General features: G+C 38.3%; 1 protein-coding gene across 1 annotated transcript in view; it reads left to right on the forward strand.

Annotated features, from left to right (window-relative positions):
* DOCK3 (dedicator of cytokinesis 3) overlaps positions 1 to 17,147 on the forward strand; it is a 390,304-nt gene that overhangs the window by 259,370 nt on the left and 113,787 nt on the right. Inside the window, exon 13 of the mRNA XM_063113398.1 lies at positions 11,494 to 11,582. Within this exon, the coding sequence (XP_062969468.1) occupies positions 11,494 to 11,582 (89 nt within the window). The remainder of the gene's footprint in view (positions 1 to 11,493; positions 11,583 to 17,147) is intronic.

Here is a 17,147-nt window from a genome sequence, read left to right on the forward strand (position 1 = left end):
ATTTATTAGAAATATAAAGAAAAGACAAAAGTACAGTAAAAGGAAATATTTTCACATGCCTCCTGACAAATAAGAAGACAAATAAGTATGGAGAGAATCTGATTTAGGAAAGAATCTGAATAAGGTTTATATGACAGGTTATAATAGCATCATTGAGCACTCAGTATGGGCTATTATCTTCGCTCTTTTATAGATGAGGAAACAAGGCACAGAGTGGTGAGAAACATGCCTAAGCTGCCTGGTTAAGAAACCATGCTCTTAATCACTTGCTCTGCTACCTATAAATAGAGTGAGCATAATTTATAGTCGAAGCCAGAGCGTTGTGATATCAAAGGACATCAGGTGTAAATGCCAGGATAGCAGGTGTAAATGGAGTATCCCAGCTCACCAGGCCATATAGTTCTCCCAGCTCTAAACAAAATTTTTGGTCCAACAAACAACACATCTTTTCCATTGCCCATGAAACATTTACAAACATTATTTTCAGAAAAAATTTCCACACCTTCCATAAGGCAGAAATTTCACAAGCCTTTCTCTCTGGTCACAGTACAATTAGCATATAATGTATAATATCTGTATCCAAAGTGGGAAAACCATACAGTCATCCTGATATCAAAAAAAGCGTTTGACAGAGGTCGACCTTCATTCTCAATTATTTAACAATTTCATGTTAGTAAACTAAGAATAAAATGCTATGTTTTGCAGTTTGAGGGGGCTGATGGATATTGTAGATTTCCCTAGCTGATACCAGATCAAACCAAAATGTAGGTGTCAAGCAAGTATAGATAAAAATAGATGTACGATGTAGAGTAGCATAGATATAAATATATAGTATGTGTGTATATATATATATATATATATATATATGAAGATAGTATAGATAAATGTGTCACCTTTGTTAGCAACAAAACAAATTTGCCATCATAGTTTAGATCTGTGACCCATGGACTTGTATGTTAGTGTTCTGTGGATATCGTAAGAAATTATCACAAATTTGGTGGCTTAAAACAACAGAAATTCATTCTCACAGTTCTGGAGGCCAGAAGTCTGAAATCAAGATGTCAGCAGGACCACACTCCCTCTGGAGGCTGGAGGGGAGGATCTGTTCTTTGTCTCTTCCGTCTTCTGGTGGCTGTCAGCATGCCTTGACTTGGGGCCACATTACTCCATTCTCTGCTTCTGCTTCACATTTCCTTCTCTTCTGTCTGTGTCTTCTTCTCTTCTGTTTGTCTCACTTATCCCTCTGCCTTTATCTTATTTGTCACTGGATTTAGGGCCCGCCAGGATAACCTCCTTATCTCAAGATCCTTAATTTAATTACAGTATGGGGATCCAAACCCTTAACCTTGGCTTTATACTTTCTAAAGTTTTAAAGTATTTTTTTAGGGAAAGAAGTTCAAATCCCTTGCCGAGGACATTGTAAATCATATAAATCATAGGAGATATTGACCAAACATCATTTCCTTTATAGATTGTTTTCGTGCAATAATGCAAACAATCTGGATACAAAGGTCTATTAAATGGTGTCTGGCCTTTTTACTGTGACTATTTCAAAAGAAAGAAATCCTAAATTTGGGGGTGTTTAGTATTGAAAATATGGTGGCCTAGCTGGTTAGATTTCATCATTTCATCTGTTCTTAGTTTTGACCCCCAGTGTATTATTCTTTCTCCTTTGTGTATATATGTTTTTCCTCTTATTTATGCTTCTGCTTCTTTCTCTGTATAGTTGATGAGCACCATAGTTTAAGTATGGGAGTTGCAGTAAATATGTACATGTGATGTTTCCCACAGATGTGCTCCTGAAAGGATGCAAATTGATATTTTACAAACTGTTCTATGCTTTTAATGCTGAGACTATTAATAGAAGGAGATACCATTATGAATTATTTCATAAAGCAGATGATTGGGCCTGCTTTATCTTTTGTGATCTTGGGCTTATTAAATTCCCAAACCTCCATTGCTGGCCTGTAAAATGGAAAGAATGGTCACCTGCCTCACAAGGTTATATATATATGTCCAGATTTTAATATATTTGTGTTGTTTAGGATGAAGTATATCTGTACTTGCAGAATTTTGCTTTCCTAATTCCATTCTCCTAAGCAATGGTTAAACTTTTTTTTTTTTTTTTTAAATTTTTATTTTGTCGATATACATTGTGGCTGATTATTGCTCCCCATCACCAAAACCTCCCTCCCTTCTCCCTCCCCCCCTCCTCCCCAACAATGTCCTTTCTGTTTGCTTGTCGTATCAACTTCAAGTAATTGTGGTTGTTATATCTTCTTCCCCCCCCCGTTTTGTGTGTGTGTGTGTGTGTGTGAATTTATATATTAATTTTTAGCTCCCACCAATAAGTGAGAACATGTGGTATTTCTCTTTCTGTGCCTGACTTGTTTCACTTAATATAATTCTCTCGAGGTCCATCCATGTTGTTGCAAATGGCAGTATTTCATTCGTTTTTATAGCTGAGTAGTATTCCATTGTGTAGATGTACCACATTTTCTGTATCCACTCCTCTGATGATGGACATTTGGGCTGGTTCCAACTCTTGGCTATTGTAAAGAGTGCTGCGATGAACATTGGGGAACAGGTATACCTTCGACTTGATGATTTCCATTCCTCTGGGTATATTCCCAACAGTGGGATAGCTGGGTCGTATGGTAGATCTATCTGCAATTGTTTGAAGAACCTCCATACCATTTTCGATAGAGGCTGCACCATTTTGCAGTCCCACCAACAATATATGAGAGTTCCTTTCTCTCCGCAACCTCGCCAGCATTTAACGTTCATAGTCTTTTGGATTTTAGCCATCCTAACTGGGGTTAGGTGGTATCTCAGTGTGGTTTTGACTTGCATTTCCCGGATGCTGAGTGATGTTGAGCATTTTTTCATATGTCTGTTGGCCATTTGTATATCTTCCTTAGAGAAATGCCTACTTAGCTCTTTTGCCCATTTTTTAATTGGGTTGCTTGTTTTCTTCTTGTAAAGTTGTTTGAGTTCCTTGTATATTCTGGATATTAATCCTTTGTCAGATGTATATTTTGCAAATATTTTCTCCCACTCTGTTGGTTGTCTTTTAACTCTGTTAATTGCTTCTTTTGCTGTGCAGAAGCTTTTGAGTTTGATATAATCCCATTTGTTTATTTTTCCTTTGGTTGCCCGTGCTTTTGGGGTCGTATTCATGAAGTCTGTGTCCAGTCCTATTTCCTGAAGTGTTTCTCCTATGTTTTCTTTAAGAAGTTTTATTGTTTCAGGGTTTATATTTAAATCCTTAATCCATTTTGAGTTGATTTTAGTATACGGTGAGAGGTATGGATCTAGTTTCATTCTCCCGCATATGGATATCCAGTTATCCCAGCACCATTTGCTGAAGAGGCAGTCCCCAAAGTGATATACAAATTCAATGCAATCCCCATCAAAATTCCAATGACATTTTTCTCAGAAATGGAAAAAACTATCCAGTCATTTATATGGAACAATAAAAGACCACGCATAGCCAAAACAATGCTGAGCAAAAAAAATACAGCTGGAGGCATAACACTACCTGACTTTAAGCTATACTACAAAGCTATAATAACCAAAACAGTATGGTACTGGCATAAAAACAGACACACTGATCAATGGAATAGAATAGAGAATCCAGAAATCAACCCACACACTTACTGCCATCTGATCTTTGACAAAGGCACCAAGCCTGTTCACTGGGGAAGGGACTGCCTCTTCAGCAAATGGTGCTGGGATAACTGGATATTCATATGCAGGAGAATGAAACTAGACCCATACCTCTCACCACATACTAAAATCAACTCAAAATGGATTAAGGATTTAAATATAAACCCTGAAACAATAAAACTTCTTAAAGAAAACATAGGAGAAACACTTCAGGAAATAGGACTGGACACAGACTTCATGAACACGACCCCAAAAGCACGGGCAACCAAAGGAAAAATAAACAAATGGGATTATATCAAACTGAAAAGCTTCTGCACAGCCAAAGAAACAATTAACAGAGTTAAAAGACAACCAACAGAGTGGGAGAAAATATTTGCAAAATATACATCTGACAAAGGATTAATATCCAGAATATATAAGGAACTCAAACAACTTTACAAGAAGAAAACAAGCAACCCAATTAAAAAATGGGCAAAAGAGCTAAGTAGGCATTTCTCTAAGGAAGATATGTAATTATTCTTTATGCCCCTTACCCAACCAGTCCCTCCCCAGTCCCCATCACCCGCCCCAATCTCTAGTATCCTTAGGTTTGTTCTCTCCTTCTGAAAGTTCAATGTATTATTGTGGTCCTTCCTTCCTTTCCTCTCTTCCCTCCTTCTCTTCCTTCCCTTCCTTCCCTTCCCATCTTTCTTTCCTTCCCATCTTTTTTCTTTCCTTCTTTCTTAGCACCTAGTTATGAGTGAGAGCATGTTTATTTCTCTTTCTGTGTCTGGCTTATTTGGCCTAATGTAATTTTCTTATCCACGTTGCTGCAAATAGCAGAATTTCATTCTTTTTTCAGCTGAGTTGTATTCCATTTTGTATATATACCACATTTTCCTTATCTAGTTGTCCATTGATGGACGTTTAATTTGGTTCTGTATTTTGGCTATTGTAAATAGAGCTATGATTAACGTAGAAGTGCAGATATCCCTTTGCCATGATGTTTTCCATTCCTTTTAGTATATACCCAGTAGTGGGATTGTTTGATCATGTGGTAGTTCTGTCTTTAGCTGTTTGAGAAATGTCCATACTGTTTTCCATAATGGCTGTACTAACTATAGTCCCACCAACAGTATAGAAGAGTTCCCCTTTCCCTGCATCCTCCTCAGCATTTGTTATTCTCAGTCTTTTTAATAAATGGCCTACCTTGGGTGAGGTGATATCTCAATGTGGTTTTGATTTGCATTTCCCTGATGATTAGTGATGTTCAGCTTTTTTCCATGTACCTGTTGGCCATTTGTATGTCCTCCTTTGAAAAATGTCTAGATAGCTCCTTTGCCCATTTTTTAATTGGATTGTTTTTTTACTGTGAAGTTTTTTGAGTTCCTTATATATTCTGGATATTAATCCCTTGTTGGATGTATAGTTTGCAAATATTTTCTCCCATTCCATAGGTTGTCTTTCTGCTCTGTTGATTGTTTCTTTTGCTGTGCAGAACCTTTTTGGTTTGATATAATCCTATTTATTTTTTCCTTTGTTGCTTGTGCTTTGTCCAGTTCTACTTCCTGAAGTGTCTCCCCTATGTTTTCTTCTAGTAATTTTATGGTTTTGGGTTGTATATTTAAATCTTTAATTCATTTTTGGTTGCTTCTGGTATATGGTGCGAAGGACAGGTCCAGTTCATTCTTCTTCATATGGATGTCCAATTTTCCAGCAACATTTATTAAAGAGGCAGTCTTTTCCCCAATGTATGTTCTTGCTGCCTTTGTCAAAAATCAGTTGGCAGTAAGTATGTGGGTTGATTTCCAGGTTTTCTATTCTGTTCCCTTGGTCTGGGTGTCTGTTTTTGTCCCAGACCATGCTGTGTTGGTTACAATAGCTTTGAAATATGATTTGAAGTTGGGTAGTGTTCTGCCTCTGGTTTTATTTTTTTTGCTCAGGATTGCTTTGGCTATTTGGGGTCTTTTGTTGTTCCACATGAATGTTAAGATTTTTTTTTTCTATTTCTGTGAAGAATGTCATTGGTATTTTGATGGGGATTGCATTGAATTTGTAGATTTCTTTGGGTACTATGGACATTTTCACAATGTTAATTTTTCCAATCCAAGAGTGTGGTATGTCTTTCCACCTTTTTGTGTCTTTTTAAATTTCTTTCAGTAATGTTTATAGTTCTCATTGTAGAGATCTTTCCCCTCCTTGGTTAAATCGATTCCTAGGTATTTTATTTATTTTGGTGACTATTGCAAATGGGCTGGCTTTCTTCATTTCTTTTCCTGCCAGTTTGTTATTGGACTCTAAAAACGCTACTGATTTTGAGGTGTTGATTTTGTATTCTGCAACATTACTGAAATTGTTAATCAGCTCTAATAGTTTTTGGTAGAGTGTTTAGGTTTTTCTTTATATAGGATCATGTCATCTGCAAACAGGGACAGTTTGACTTCATTTTTTCCAACCTGGATGCCCTTTATTTCTTTCTCTTCCCTGATTGCTCTGGCTAGTATTTCCAAAACTATGTCAAATAGGAGTGGTGAGAGTGGGCATCCTTGTCTTGTTCTTGTTCAGGATGATATTGGTGATTGCTTTGTCATATATGGCTTTTATTTTGTTGAGATGGTTTTATTTTAATCTTTAGAAGAGATTGCAGAAATATTTTTTCTCAGTGTTCAGCAATGTGAATGAAAGAGAAAAGTTTCTTTTGAATGTAACATTATTTATTGGCCACTGACGAAGAGGTAATTTGTAGCCCACAAAAAAAACAGATGGGAAAAGGGAGGGATGAATAGAGTGAACAAGGCAATACATGTGCATTTCTGTGAATTTGAAAACCCACTCATTCTCTATACTAATCCAGAGTAAGGACTTTTGGGTAAGAAAGGCCATAGAAGGTGCATACCTGTCACCAAAGAATGGGATTTTTCAGTCTGTTAAGATTAGAGAACAATTTTACGTAAACATGCATTTAATAACTACATCAAGTATAGCATGGGAATGCTGCTAGAGGAATGGAAGGGTAAGATAGAGGGGCAGGAAGTGATGAAGTCTTTCATGGGATTAGGATTCATGAGAGTAATTTTTGAAATTGAACAATTGAGTTCGTTGATAACATATTTGAAAGCAAGTATCATATTAAAATGAGAAAAGGAAGCATTGATTATTGAAGGTGAATTGATAGCTTTGGAACAATAACTTGCCAATTCTGTAAAGGTAAATCTTGTTTATAGCCTATCATGAGTAGACTGTAAAATTTCAGGAACTCACTCTTTGCAAATGAATCTGCATGACATTTGGTTTCAAACATTCTTTCCTCTAGAGCCACTGTAAGCATATTCTCATTCATATCCAAGCATGTTTTCATTCACTGGTACTCCACCTTCCTTGATTCAATCAGGTAGGTTCATATAGCCATTCCATTTCTCACTTACTTCCCCAGAAATGTGATTTTTCTCACTGTCCTTTTATTATTTTTCTATTTTTAAAATTTATTTTGTTTTCAATTTTTTTTTCTTTTTTTTTTTTTGTCTTTTTCGTGACCGGCACTCAGCCAGTGAGTGCACCGGCCATTCCTGTATAGGATCCGAACCCGCCGCGGGAGCATTGCTGTGCTCCCAGCGCCGCACTCTCCCGAGTGCACCACGGGCTCGGCCCTTGTTTTCAATTTTGACATTTACTTGTACATATTTGTGAGGTGCAGTGTGTTGTTACAATATGTGCATATGCTGCACAGTGATTCACTTAGAGTGGATAGCATAGTTTTATACCCATTAGTCCACCATTTCTCCCACCCCCACCTCTCCACTCCTCCCACCCTCTGGTAACTATTATTCTACTCTCTACTTCTAGGAGAACCACTTTATTTAATTAATTGGTTTATTTATAGATTCTACATATGAGTGAGATCATGCAATATTTGTCTTTCTGTGCCTGACTTACTTCTCTTAAGATGATGGTTTCTAATTCTATCCATGTTACTGCAAATGATAGGATATTATTTCTTTTTATAGCTGAATAGTATTCCATTGTGTATATACACCATAGGTTTTTTTAAATACGTTCATCCACTATAGGCATTTAGTTGATTCGATCTCTTGGCTATTGTTAGTAGTGTTGTAGTGATCATGGGAGTGCTGGTGTCTTTTTGATACATTGATTTCTTTTCCTTTGGGTATACACCCAGTAGTGCGTTAGCTGCGTCATAAGGTAGGTCTACTTTTAGTTCTCTGAGGAACCTCCAATACTATTTTCCATAATGGGTATACCAATTTACATTCCCACAAACAATGTAAGGAGTGTTCCCTTTTCTCCACATCCTTGCCAACATTTGTTATTTTCTGTCTTATTGATAATAGTCATTTTAATGGTAGTGAGATGATATCTCATTGTGGTTTTTTAATTTGCATTTCTCTGATGATTAGTCATTTTGAGCATTTTTTTCATGTGCCTGTTGGACATTTATATGTCTTCTTTTAAGAAATGTCTGTTCAGGTTCTTTGCCCATTTTTTAATTGAGTTATTTGTTTTTTTTGCTATTGAGTTGTTTGAGTTCCTTCTATATTCTGGATATTAGCTTCTTCTCTGCTGTGTAGTTTGCAAACACTTTCTCCCATTCTGTAGGTTGTCTCTGTACTTTGTTGATAGTGTCCATTGCTGTATAGAAGCTTTTTAGTTTCCTCTTAAATCTAGACAAAGCTTTTGATGGTTCTGTAAGATGGTCATAACACCAATGTTTTTCTCAATATCTGTCTTCACTTTAATGTAATTCTGGTACAGATGATATCAGAGTGTTAATTAGTAACATTTAAGCTATACAAAATGACCAGTTAACTTTGGAAATATTAAATAAATTTTAATATTAAGCAAATATTAGATAAAGTACTATGTGCTACAACTTTCGCTATATGGAGATCATTAGCAAGACATAGTCCTTGCCTTCTAAGGACTTATAGTAGGGTGAAATAGACAAATAGGTGGCCTGAAGTAAAAGAGACATTCTTCTAGAAATCAGAAGTCAGTGGAAACCCAAAGGAAGTTGTGGTCAGGTTCATGGGAGGGGTGTTGAAAATCGAGGATGGTGATGAAAACAACTCAGTAAAGGCTTCATAGGGGAGGCAATATTAAACTGAATTCTAAAAAAAAAGAAAGAAAGAAAACTGGGAAAGTAAAGCCTTTGTAGCTACCAGGCAATGGATGCACATAGGTAAAGATGTAAGGTTGCTGGGCTTTTTCAAGGTAAAAGAGAAGCCTGGAAAGGTAAGAGAGGACCTGAATGTGGAGTGGCTTAAATGTCCTGCTAAAAAGTCTGAACTCTAACCTGTGTACAGGGGGGTCCTTTGAAGGGCTCTGAAAACTGTGACCGTATGACCAGATTGGTATTCTGGAAAGGGAGATGTTTAAAAGGCCAGTTAGAAGGTGATTATACTGGCCCAGAAGAGAGATGATAATGCTCAAACCAAGGCCATGAAGAGGAGAGATCAAATGTGCCAGATTTTAAGATAGCAAAATCTGTAGGACATTGTGACTACTGGAAGAGTTCTGGTTTAGTGAACTAGTGCATTTCACTCAGTAAGAAGTCATCTCTGGGAACAGACAGGTTGTGGAAAAATGAGGAGCTCTCATGGCCATGCAAGTCAAAAGCTTATGGATGAGTCTGGGCTGGTGACACAACTTTGGGGCTTGGCAGCTTCTGGTGGTGGCTGAAGCTATGGAAGTGGGCAAGATTGCCCAGGAATGCTTGCAGGGTAAGGAGGAAATGGGCTGAAGGCAGAGCTGTGAAGGCCAGCAATAGGTAAGGGGTGTGCAAGGGGGGAGTAATGGCAGGAACAAGCCATCAGTTTTCTGGCTTCTGAATTGTATGTGTTGGGTTGAGGGGTACATATGAGTGAAATAATACACATTGTCACTGTTGGTGTGGCTGACAAAGCACCAGCTCCTCTATACTGCCAAGGGACCAATGAATGTTTTATTGGAGAAATACTGAAATTGCTCATGTGTTGGGGGTGTGGGTGAGGAGTAATTTTCAAGGCTTTTTTATTTTGGTAGTGACGGAGGGAGTATGTTATTAGTGACAACCTGTTGTCACATTTCAGTTAAAGTAACTACTGATCTTGTAAACCTAGGAAGTGACAAGAAAAAACTAACAGCAAGTCTTTTGAGTCCTCATGAGCTGGGCACTTTTTTGATGTATTGATTGTTTGGACAAGATGAGATAGTGTGTGAGACATGAAGGGCTGGGTGTGCTGCTGCCAGCACTAATCATTTTTTATTTTCAATTGAGTTGCTGAATCATAATGATCATTTTAAAGGACGCTTTCCTCCTTGCTTTGTTTGGAAAGGATTCTGCAAGCAGAAAATTATCCTTAGAGCTCTGGGCAATGAGAACCTCGCCTTTAACCATTCATCACAATAGCTCTGAGAAGTGAGTCTTATTTATATGGGTAAGGGTCCAAAGTGCCACTGATTGGGTAACAGAATTAAGCTAGTGACTGACCTCCTTTATTTCTTTTTTTTTTTTTTAATGTTTTTTTTTTTTTTTTTTTTAAGACATTTATTTATTTATTTTTGTCTTTTTCGTGACCAGCACTCAGCCAGTGAGTGCACCGGTCATTCCTATGTAGGATCCGAACCCGCGGCGGGAGCGTCGCCACGCTCCCAGCGCAGCACTCTACCGAGTGCACCACGGGCTCGGCCCTGACCTCCTTTATTTCTGAGTGGCCTCTGTACAAACCCTTTTATGTCAGAACCTGTAGTGCTTCATACTGCTGGATGGCACATACTGTAACTCTTATTGAGGTTTCCTACTGGAAGTGGCCCTCCTGTACTACACATTTCTGAGTAATCAGTGAAAGATCTTGTGTGTTTTCCTTTTTGCATGGGTCATGTTTTCTGGGATTGCCAGGTCCATACCTCCCTAACCAACAGGGCAGGGAATAGGACCAGGGCTTTGGAGACTCCCTGAGTATCAAATGGAATTTTCAAGAGATTACCCTAATATCATCCCAATTGTTTCATTAAGAAATGGGCGTTAGGATGAGGAATTCCTAGTCTCTGTTTCTAAGCTCTGTTTCAAGCAGTTGTGTGGTGGTAGCTCCCTTGGAATTACCCTTTAGAGAGGGGAAGACACTAAAACCTCAGAACTTAACAGAAGTACGGTGTTGTTCTTCCATTATGTCTTTTGTCCCAATCCTGAAGTCCATAGGAAGGAACTTATTTTTTACATAGTTAGGCTCTAGACTTCTCTGCTGCATTCTCCTTCCCCTTGATCACAGAGGACTTCACAGTGAACCAAATTCACTACTCTTCCAAGCTTTTCTTCTTATCTTGATCTGATTGAAATAAAGCTACAAGCAAGCAGTATCCACATTGCCCCGAGCTTAACAGAACTTTGTGCTGGAGCCAGTATAATGGCAATCGAATGACAGAATAAAGCCAATGCTATGGCAGTTTCTAAACTGTAGTACTTGTTGACAGGAACTGTTTTTTCTCTATCAGGAGCTTTCCTCAAGAGCCTGGTTGTGTGTGTGTGTATGGGGGATGGGGGAGAGGAGGGTGGTAAGGGAGGCTAAAAAAGAAAGAACATCACATGAGAGAGTGCTACTTCAGACAGGAGGATATTTCTCCATTTAAAAAATATTTGTAGAGATTCATTTTAAAGTTTCTACCCTTTCCCCAAGTGTGAATCTTCTATCCTTAACAGGAAATCAGCCTTGTCTAGTTTAGTAAAACATACACTCATTTCTTTAAGAAAGTGAGGAATCCTTTTCCCATCAAACTTAGTGTTATATATTGGAACATCAAACCAGATGTTTAAAATACTTGAGAGCCATGATGCCTGTCCTTCTGTTGCAGGTGCAACAACGAGAGTGAGTGGTCCCAGATCCATGAGAACATCATCCGAAAGTCCAGTGCCAAGTACTCTGCCCCCAGCGCCAGCCATGGTGATGTACTTCTCTGGCTAGAAAACTTTGTGTTGCATTTGCAGTTGCTGATCATACAGCACTTCTATTGGTTGATGCTGATCGGCTGCTATGTGTAAAATTTAATTCCCTACAAATGTTTATTCTCCTGCCTAGGCACTTTCTACTGATTCTTTTTGTAATAATTTGAGGCCTTCCCTAATATCTGCTGGCCAGAATATGTTTTCTGTTCTTTCTGTGATGGATTCCATGTGCTTTGACAGGTAACTTGAGTTCCAATTTAAATCCATAATGAGCAAAAGTGTTACAGGGCATGTCACATTATGAAGTCTGTGTTTTCCTGAACAAAGATTACACACCCAGCCAAAAAAAAAAAATGACAAATATTAGCATCACTTCTTTTTCTATTCCTGTTTAGTATTTGCATCATCAAGAAAGTCAGACACTAATGAGAATCAATGATTAGGCTTCCAATATCAGTCATTCTAGAACTAGAATAGAAAATCTTATTTCAAAGCAGCTTTCATCTTAGCTCAACTTCTCCTTTCTCTTTTCACTTCTTTTCTTTTAAAGCTCTGTTTAAATTTCTGTCTAAATCTCATGCAGTTCTACACATTAGATTGCGCTTTCTAATCTGAACATTAATTAGTTGATTAAATTTGGAGCACTATTTAAAAGCCTATGAGCCTTAATATACCTTTGCAAATAGCTATCTAATTTACATAGAACCATGTTTCAACTGGTAGTTTTTACCTCTAAATCATTTCATAACCTCTTTTATATAACCTTTTATTTAACTTTCATAGCACTTGCTGGAAATTATAAGTTGGCCTTAAATGACAGTTTAAAGCCACTGCAAGGCATGGAAGTTTTTAAAGAGCAATAGTTGTTTACGAGAAGTTTTTTTTTCTCTTTTGGGGTCAGCAGATGCTCAACTAGGAGGGTCTTTAGAGGAGATCCACACCAGAGACCTTCAGCTGGGATTACTTGATTCCTCTAAAACTCTGTAATGTAGGGGCCCTGAGAGCCTCTCCCACTATTTTAAAATGAGTTTTCCCTTATGGATGTTCCTGGATGCTAAGGAGGAGCTCCATGCCATGTGCTGGAAAGGAGCTTCATGCAGTGTGCTAAAACTAGGCTAAAACAAGAGACAAATAAAATCTTATTTTTAGAATATAGGAAAGTTATTAGCAATTCAGAAAACTACCTTTACATCAATATTTGTCATGTTTTCGCTTTATTTACTTATTTGATTTATAAAGAGGTACGCTTGGCTGCAAGTTCTTGGGGCATGACATGATTAAAACATGTCAGCACCACGCTCAGCCAGTGAGCGAACCGGCCATCCGTATATGGGATCCGAACCCGGGGCCTTGGTGTTATCAGCACCGCACTCTCCCGAGTGAGCCACGGGCCAGCCCGACATGATTAAAACATGTAGAACATTTTATAGGAGAAATGCTAGTGGTATTACGTTTTTTAAAAAAAACTGAAAGAGCAGTTTTCACCATCACCTTAACAAATTAAGATGATGAATTTTGTCTTGCTCCCCAGAGTGAGCAGGAACTGTGCTTTCTTTGGTGTCTGTGAGTTTTATCCAAAACCCACAGACACTGGCCATTTAAAATGTTAGATGTCAGATGCTCATCCCTCTGTGCTGGAACACCACAGACTTCAGAGAGCCTCAATGAGGATGACCCTACTGAGAAGGGGTCTCTGTGCAGTTGTGGAGGAGTCAGGAAGGGAAATAGATTGCTTCTTTTTGAAGGATGTGTTGGAAGTCAATTGAGACCTTTGTAATTATCTGCTTTAACTTCCTCATTATATAAATGAGGAAACTGAAGCTCAGTGAAATGACTTAGTGGCTGAGCCAGGGTGGAGCCCAAGTCTTTAGACTCCAGGACATTGGCCTTTCTATTGTATTGCCACACTTTTGAGTATGGGTTTCCACTGCTGGACTCTGGGGTCTTTGTGTCAGAGAATTTCATAGATTGCTAAAGAAATAGTTGAGGTCTTTGTCAGTCTCCTTAATTAAGATATATCTTTATAAAAATTATTTTGTTGTAAACTGTCACACATCTTGTTAACCATCATGGACAGTTCATTGCTTAGGCAATTCAGTTTCAGAAGTTATTAGTGCTTTTTCTTCAAGTCAAATCATATAAAAATGCAGAAGGAATTGCTACATTGGTTTTGAGAGGTGAGAGTAAACGTATTATTCAGTGGTAACTCTCTTATATGCAACTTTAATATATGTGGCTCTTCATTTCCATTGTTGGCCTCTCAGATGTGTAGCAACAGACTGAACTTTTAACAATTCCAGTAACATGAAGGTCGTTAAGGACAAGTGAAGACAAAGCAGTAGGCACACAAGTTTTCCATTTATTTTTAAATGACTTAACTACAGTGTTATTTACCTATCTTGGGCTGAGATTAATTTACAAAATTAATCCCCTCTAGCATTTCCACAAAGAATAGGAGAGAGGGGGTATAGGGTTAAAGCCAAGTTGACCCTTCAGTATTCCACACAGGTGTCAATTTTTCTAGTTACTTTTTTATGGGCCAATCTTTAGATGAAGTTGAGTAAGAAAATGGTTTTCTTGTGTCAGGTAATCAGAGGGATCAGATTAACAGAGAAATTGTATAGACTTGGTTACTTTCTAGTTCTTTGACTTGAGGGCCCCAACGAGATGGTGGATAGGTAGAACACTAAGTGTTGCCAAAGGACTGGTTGCATACTGAGTGGGCGAGAGGGTTGCTTTTCTGCACTATTCACGGGGGCTCTCTTGTCCTGAGGACCACGCCTTAGCATTATTTGGCATGTGTCTTAATCACCCAGGGTTTCAGAACCAGAAAGGAAACCCAGAAGTTCCAGGATCCGAACTCCTACAAAAGGGGATGCAGTTTTTATAGGCTCCATTGGTGGTTTATTTTATGCTTCATGTGCCTTTCCACTTAATCTCTTGCATAAACGGAAGTTTTCTTCTTATTTGTCGTGTACAGAGGTGGCGAGTAGCTGCTTAGGATCACTTTGGGTAGCTCAAAAGCTAGCTGTCACATTCCCAGCACCTTTAGGCTATATCTTCACAAGTTTTACTTTGTATCTCAAGGCCATTTTGGTTGCTCAGACAATGCAGAGGTGAAAAGCAGTCAATGGGTACTTGAATAAATCCTTGCCAATGTGAAATGATAAGAGTGTGCCTGCTGATTTTTTTTTTCTTTGACCTCGAACCACCACCCCCTCAAATTCTGGAGACTGTCCCATCCTCAGCTATTTGCTTCATACTGGGCTGTCTCCTAGGTCATGGATTTCTGTTTACACAGAAGATAAGATTTGATAGTTGTGTAAAGACAACAAAGATGAATGAGCTGAGGATGTGCCGGAGGGATGGGTACATCCCAAGCTGCTCTCCTCTGCAGAGATCATTGTGGTCTAGGTTCTGAACCCCAGCTTCTCAGGCTTATAAATTAATTGTAGTCTAGTCTACCCAGTGATTAGGATTTAGAAAATTACCTTACAGTGGTCAAAATCCCAAACACTTATTATCTAACCAGAATGCCAACTGTAATACCATATTTGCTTTTCAAAGCACTGTAGTCCTGGTGTTAATGACACTGACACCTGGGATACCATGTGTGTAATCCCAGGGTTTCTTGGGAAGCATGAGTTTAGTAGAATCAATGATATAATCTTGAGGTTCTGTTTGGGATGCAGTAGAACTATCTTTCCTCAGCTGTGAGAGTACATATTCCTAGTTACTGGAATACTTTTATCTGCCAGATACATTACCTGCAACTCTTCTATCTGACTTCTTTCTTTCTCTACTTCTCCATCCCTTCCCCCCTCTCCATTCCCAGACAATTCTGCTTGTTTTTTTTAATTTTTGCTTTTTAATTTTTTAATTGAAAAATAATTGATCAAACATATTTGTGGGGTACAGAGTTGAATATCAATACCTGTGAACAATGTATGATGATCAGATTAGCAATTAGCATGTTCATCATTACAAAATGTAATCATCCCTTGTGTCCATTAACCAATTTCTTGCTAACCACCTCCCCTCCCCTTTCCCACCTCTGGTATCCATATTCCGTTCTCTTCTGAAAGTTCAATGCATTATTGTGATTGTTGTTTCTTCTTTTCTTTCTTTAATTCTTTCTTTATTTTTATAGCCCCCGCTTGTGAGTAAAGACGTGGTATTTCTCTTTTTGTGCATGGCTTATTTCACTTAACATAATTTTCTCCAAGCTTATCCATGTTGCTACGAATCAAAGAATGAAAAGAATTTCATTCTTGTCTATGGCTGAATAGTATTCAGTTGTGTATATATACCACATTTTCTTTTTTTTCTTAATATTATTTATTATAAGCATATTATTATTATAAATCGTGATTTTTCTTTAACCCTTTACCCAACCTGTCCCTTCCGAAACCACCCCCCTGGCTCACCCCCATCTCTAGTATTCTGAAAGTTCAAGGTCTGCTTGTTTTTGTCCCTATTCCAGCTACTACTCTTCTAATTGTCCTCATTATCTTAGCACTTTCTTTCCTCATTCTATAGATGTTTATCTTCTGTTCAAGTCCCGACTTCATAGATTGTTGAGGTTGTCTCCTGCTGACCCATAGATCAGCACCTAAATTGATCATCCTGTTAACAGCTAATCCCATTCACAGTCCCAGAGGCGATACTTCCTAACTCCATATAGACTGGACCCCTTACAGCCTTCTACCCAGTGGTTGCGTATGGACCTTCAGGAGGGTGGAAGGGAAGGGGGAATTTCAGGAGATTATAACTTTGTTCAAAACTCCAAGGGTGCAAATAATGAGCCAGATGGCAACTGACCTAAGGGGACATTACATATTCTTCCAGGTTCTGAACAAAGGTCATCTGGAGGGGCTGAAATTCTCATGGGGACTAAAGCAAGGCTTAGTTAGCCCCACAAAGGCACCCTCTTTTCCTTGCAGTTCAGTGGTTCCCTGAAGGGAGAATGTGATGTCTGCTCTGTTACTTTCTTTACAAGCCAGTGTAAGGTTGAACGAGCAAGTTACTTCTGATACTTTGGCATGCCAAGCATAAAACAGCACACCTTAACTTGCTCATTTCCAGCTTGTGAGACACCCTGACCCAAGGTCTTTTTTAGTCATGCTTGTTTCCAGTCTGTAAATTTCTCTGGGTTTCCAAATGTACAACTTATGTAGTTCAGCCCTCTCTCATTCCCTATTCACTGGGGGCCAGCCATACCTCAGGCTTGATGATGGTTAATAGAGAGGGAAGCAACTCAATCTCCTAGACCTTAGTCTGTGTTTAATAGATTAGTTCTCTGGGTTATTGAGGTCACCTTGACTTGAATTTCTTTAGCTTTCTAGAATGTTTCTTCAGAATAACTTATACTTCCTGCATCAAAAAATTTTCTCAAGAAAAATGCTGAACTTTTTACATTTTCCTCTGGAAAATGTGACTATGTCGTAGTAGGAGGGGGTCTTCAGAAAGTTCATGGAAAATGCATATTATGAAAAAACTGCAAGGATTGCAAAATTTTTTTGAACCAAAATAAACTCGTACTAACTTGTTATAACATGTCTGA

The sequence above is a fragment of the Cynocephalus volans genome, chromosome 11, assembly GCF_027409185.1.
Source record: "Cynocephalus volans isolate mCynVol1 chromosome 11, mCynVol1.pri, whole genome shotgun sequence".
NCBI lineage: Eukaryota > Metazoa > Chordata > Mammalia > Dermoptera > Cynocephalidae > Cynocephalus > Cynocephalus volans.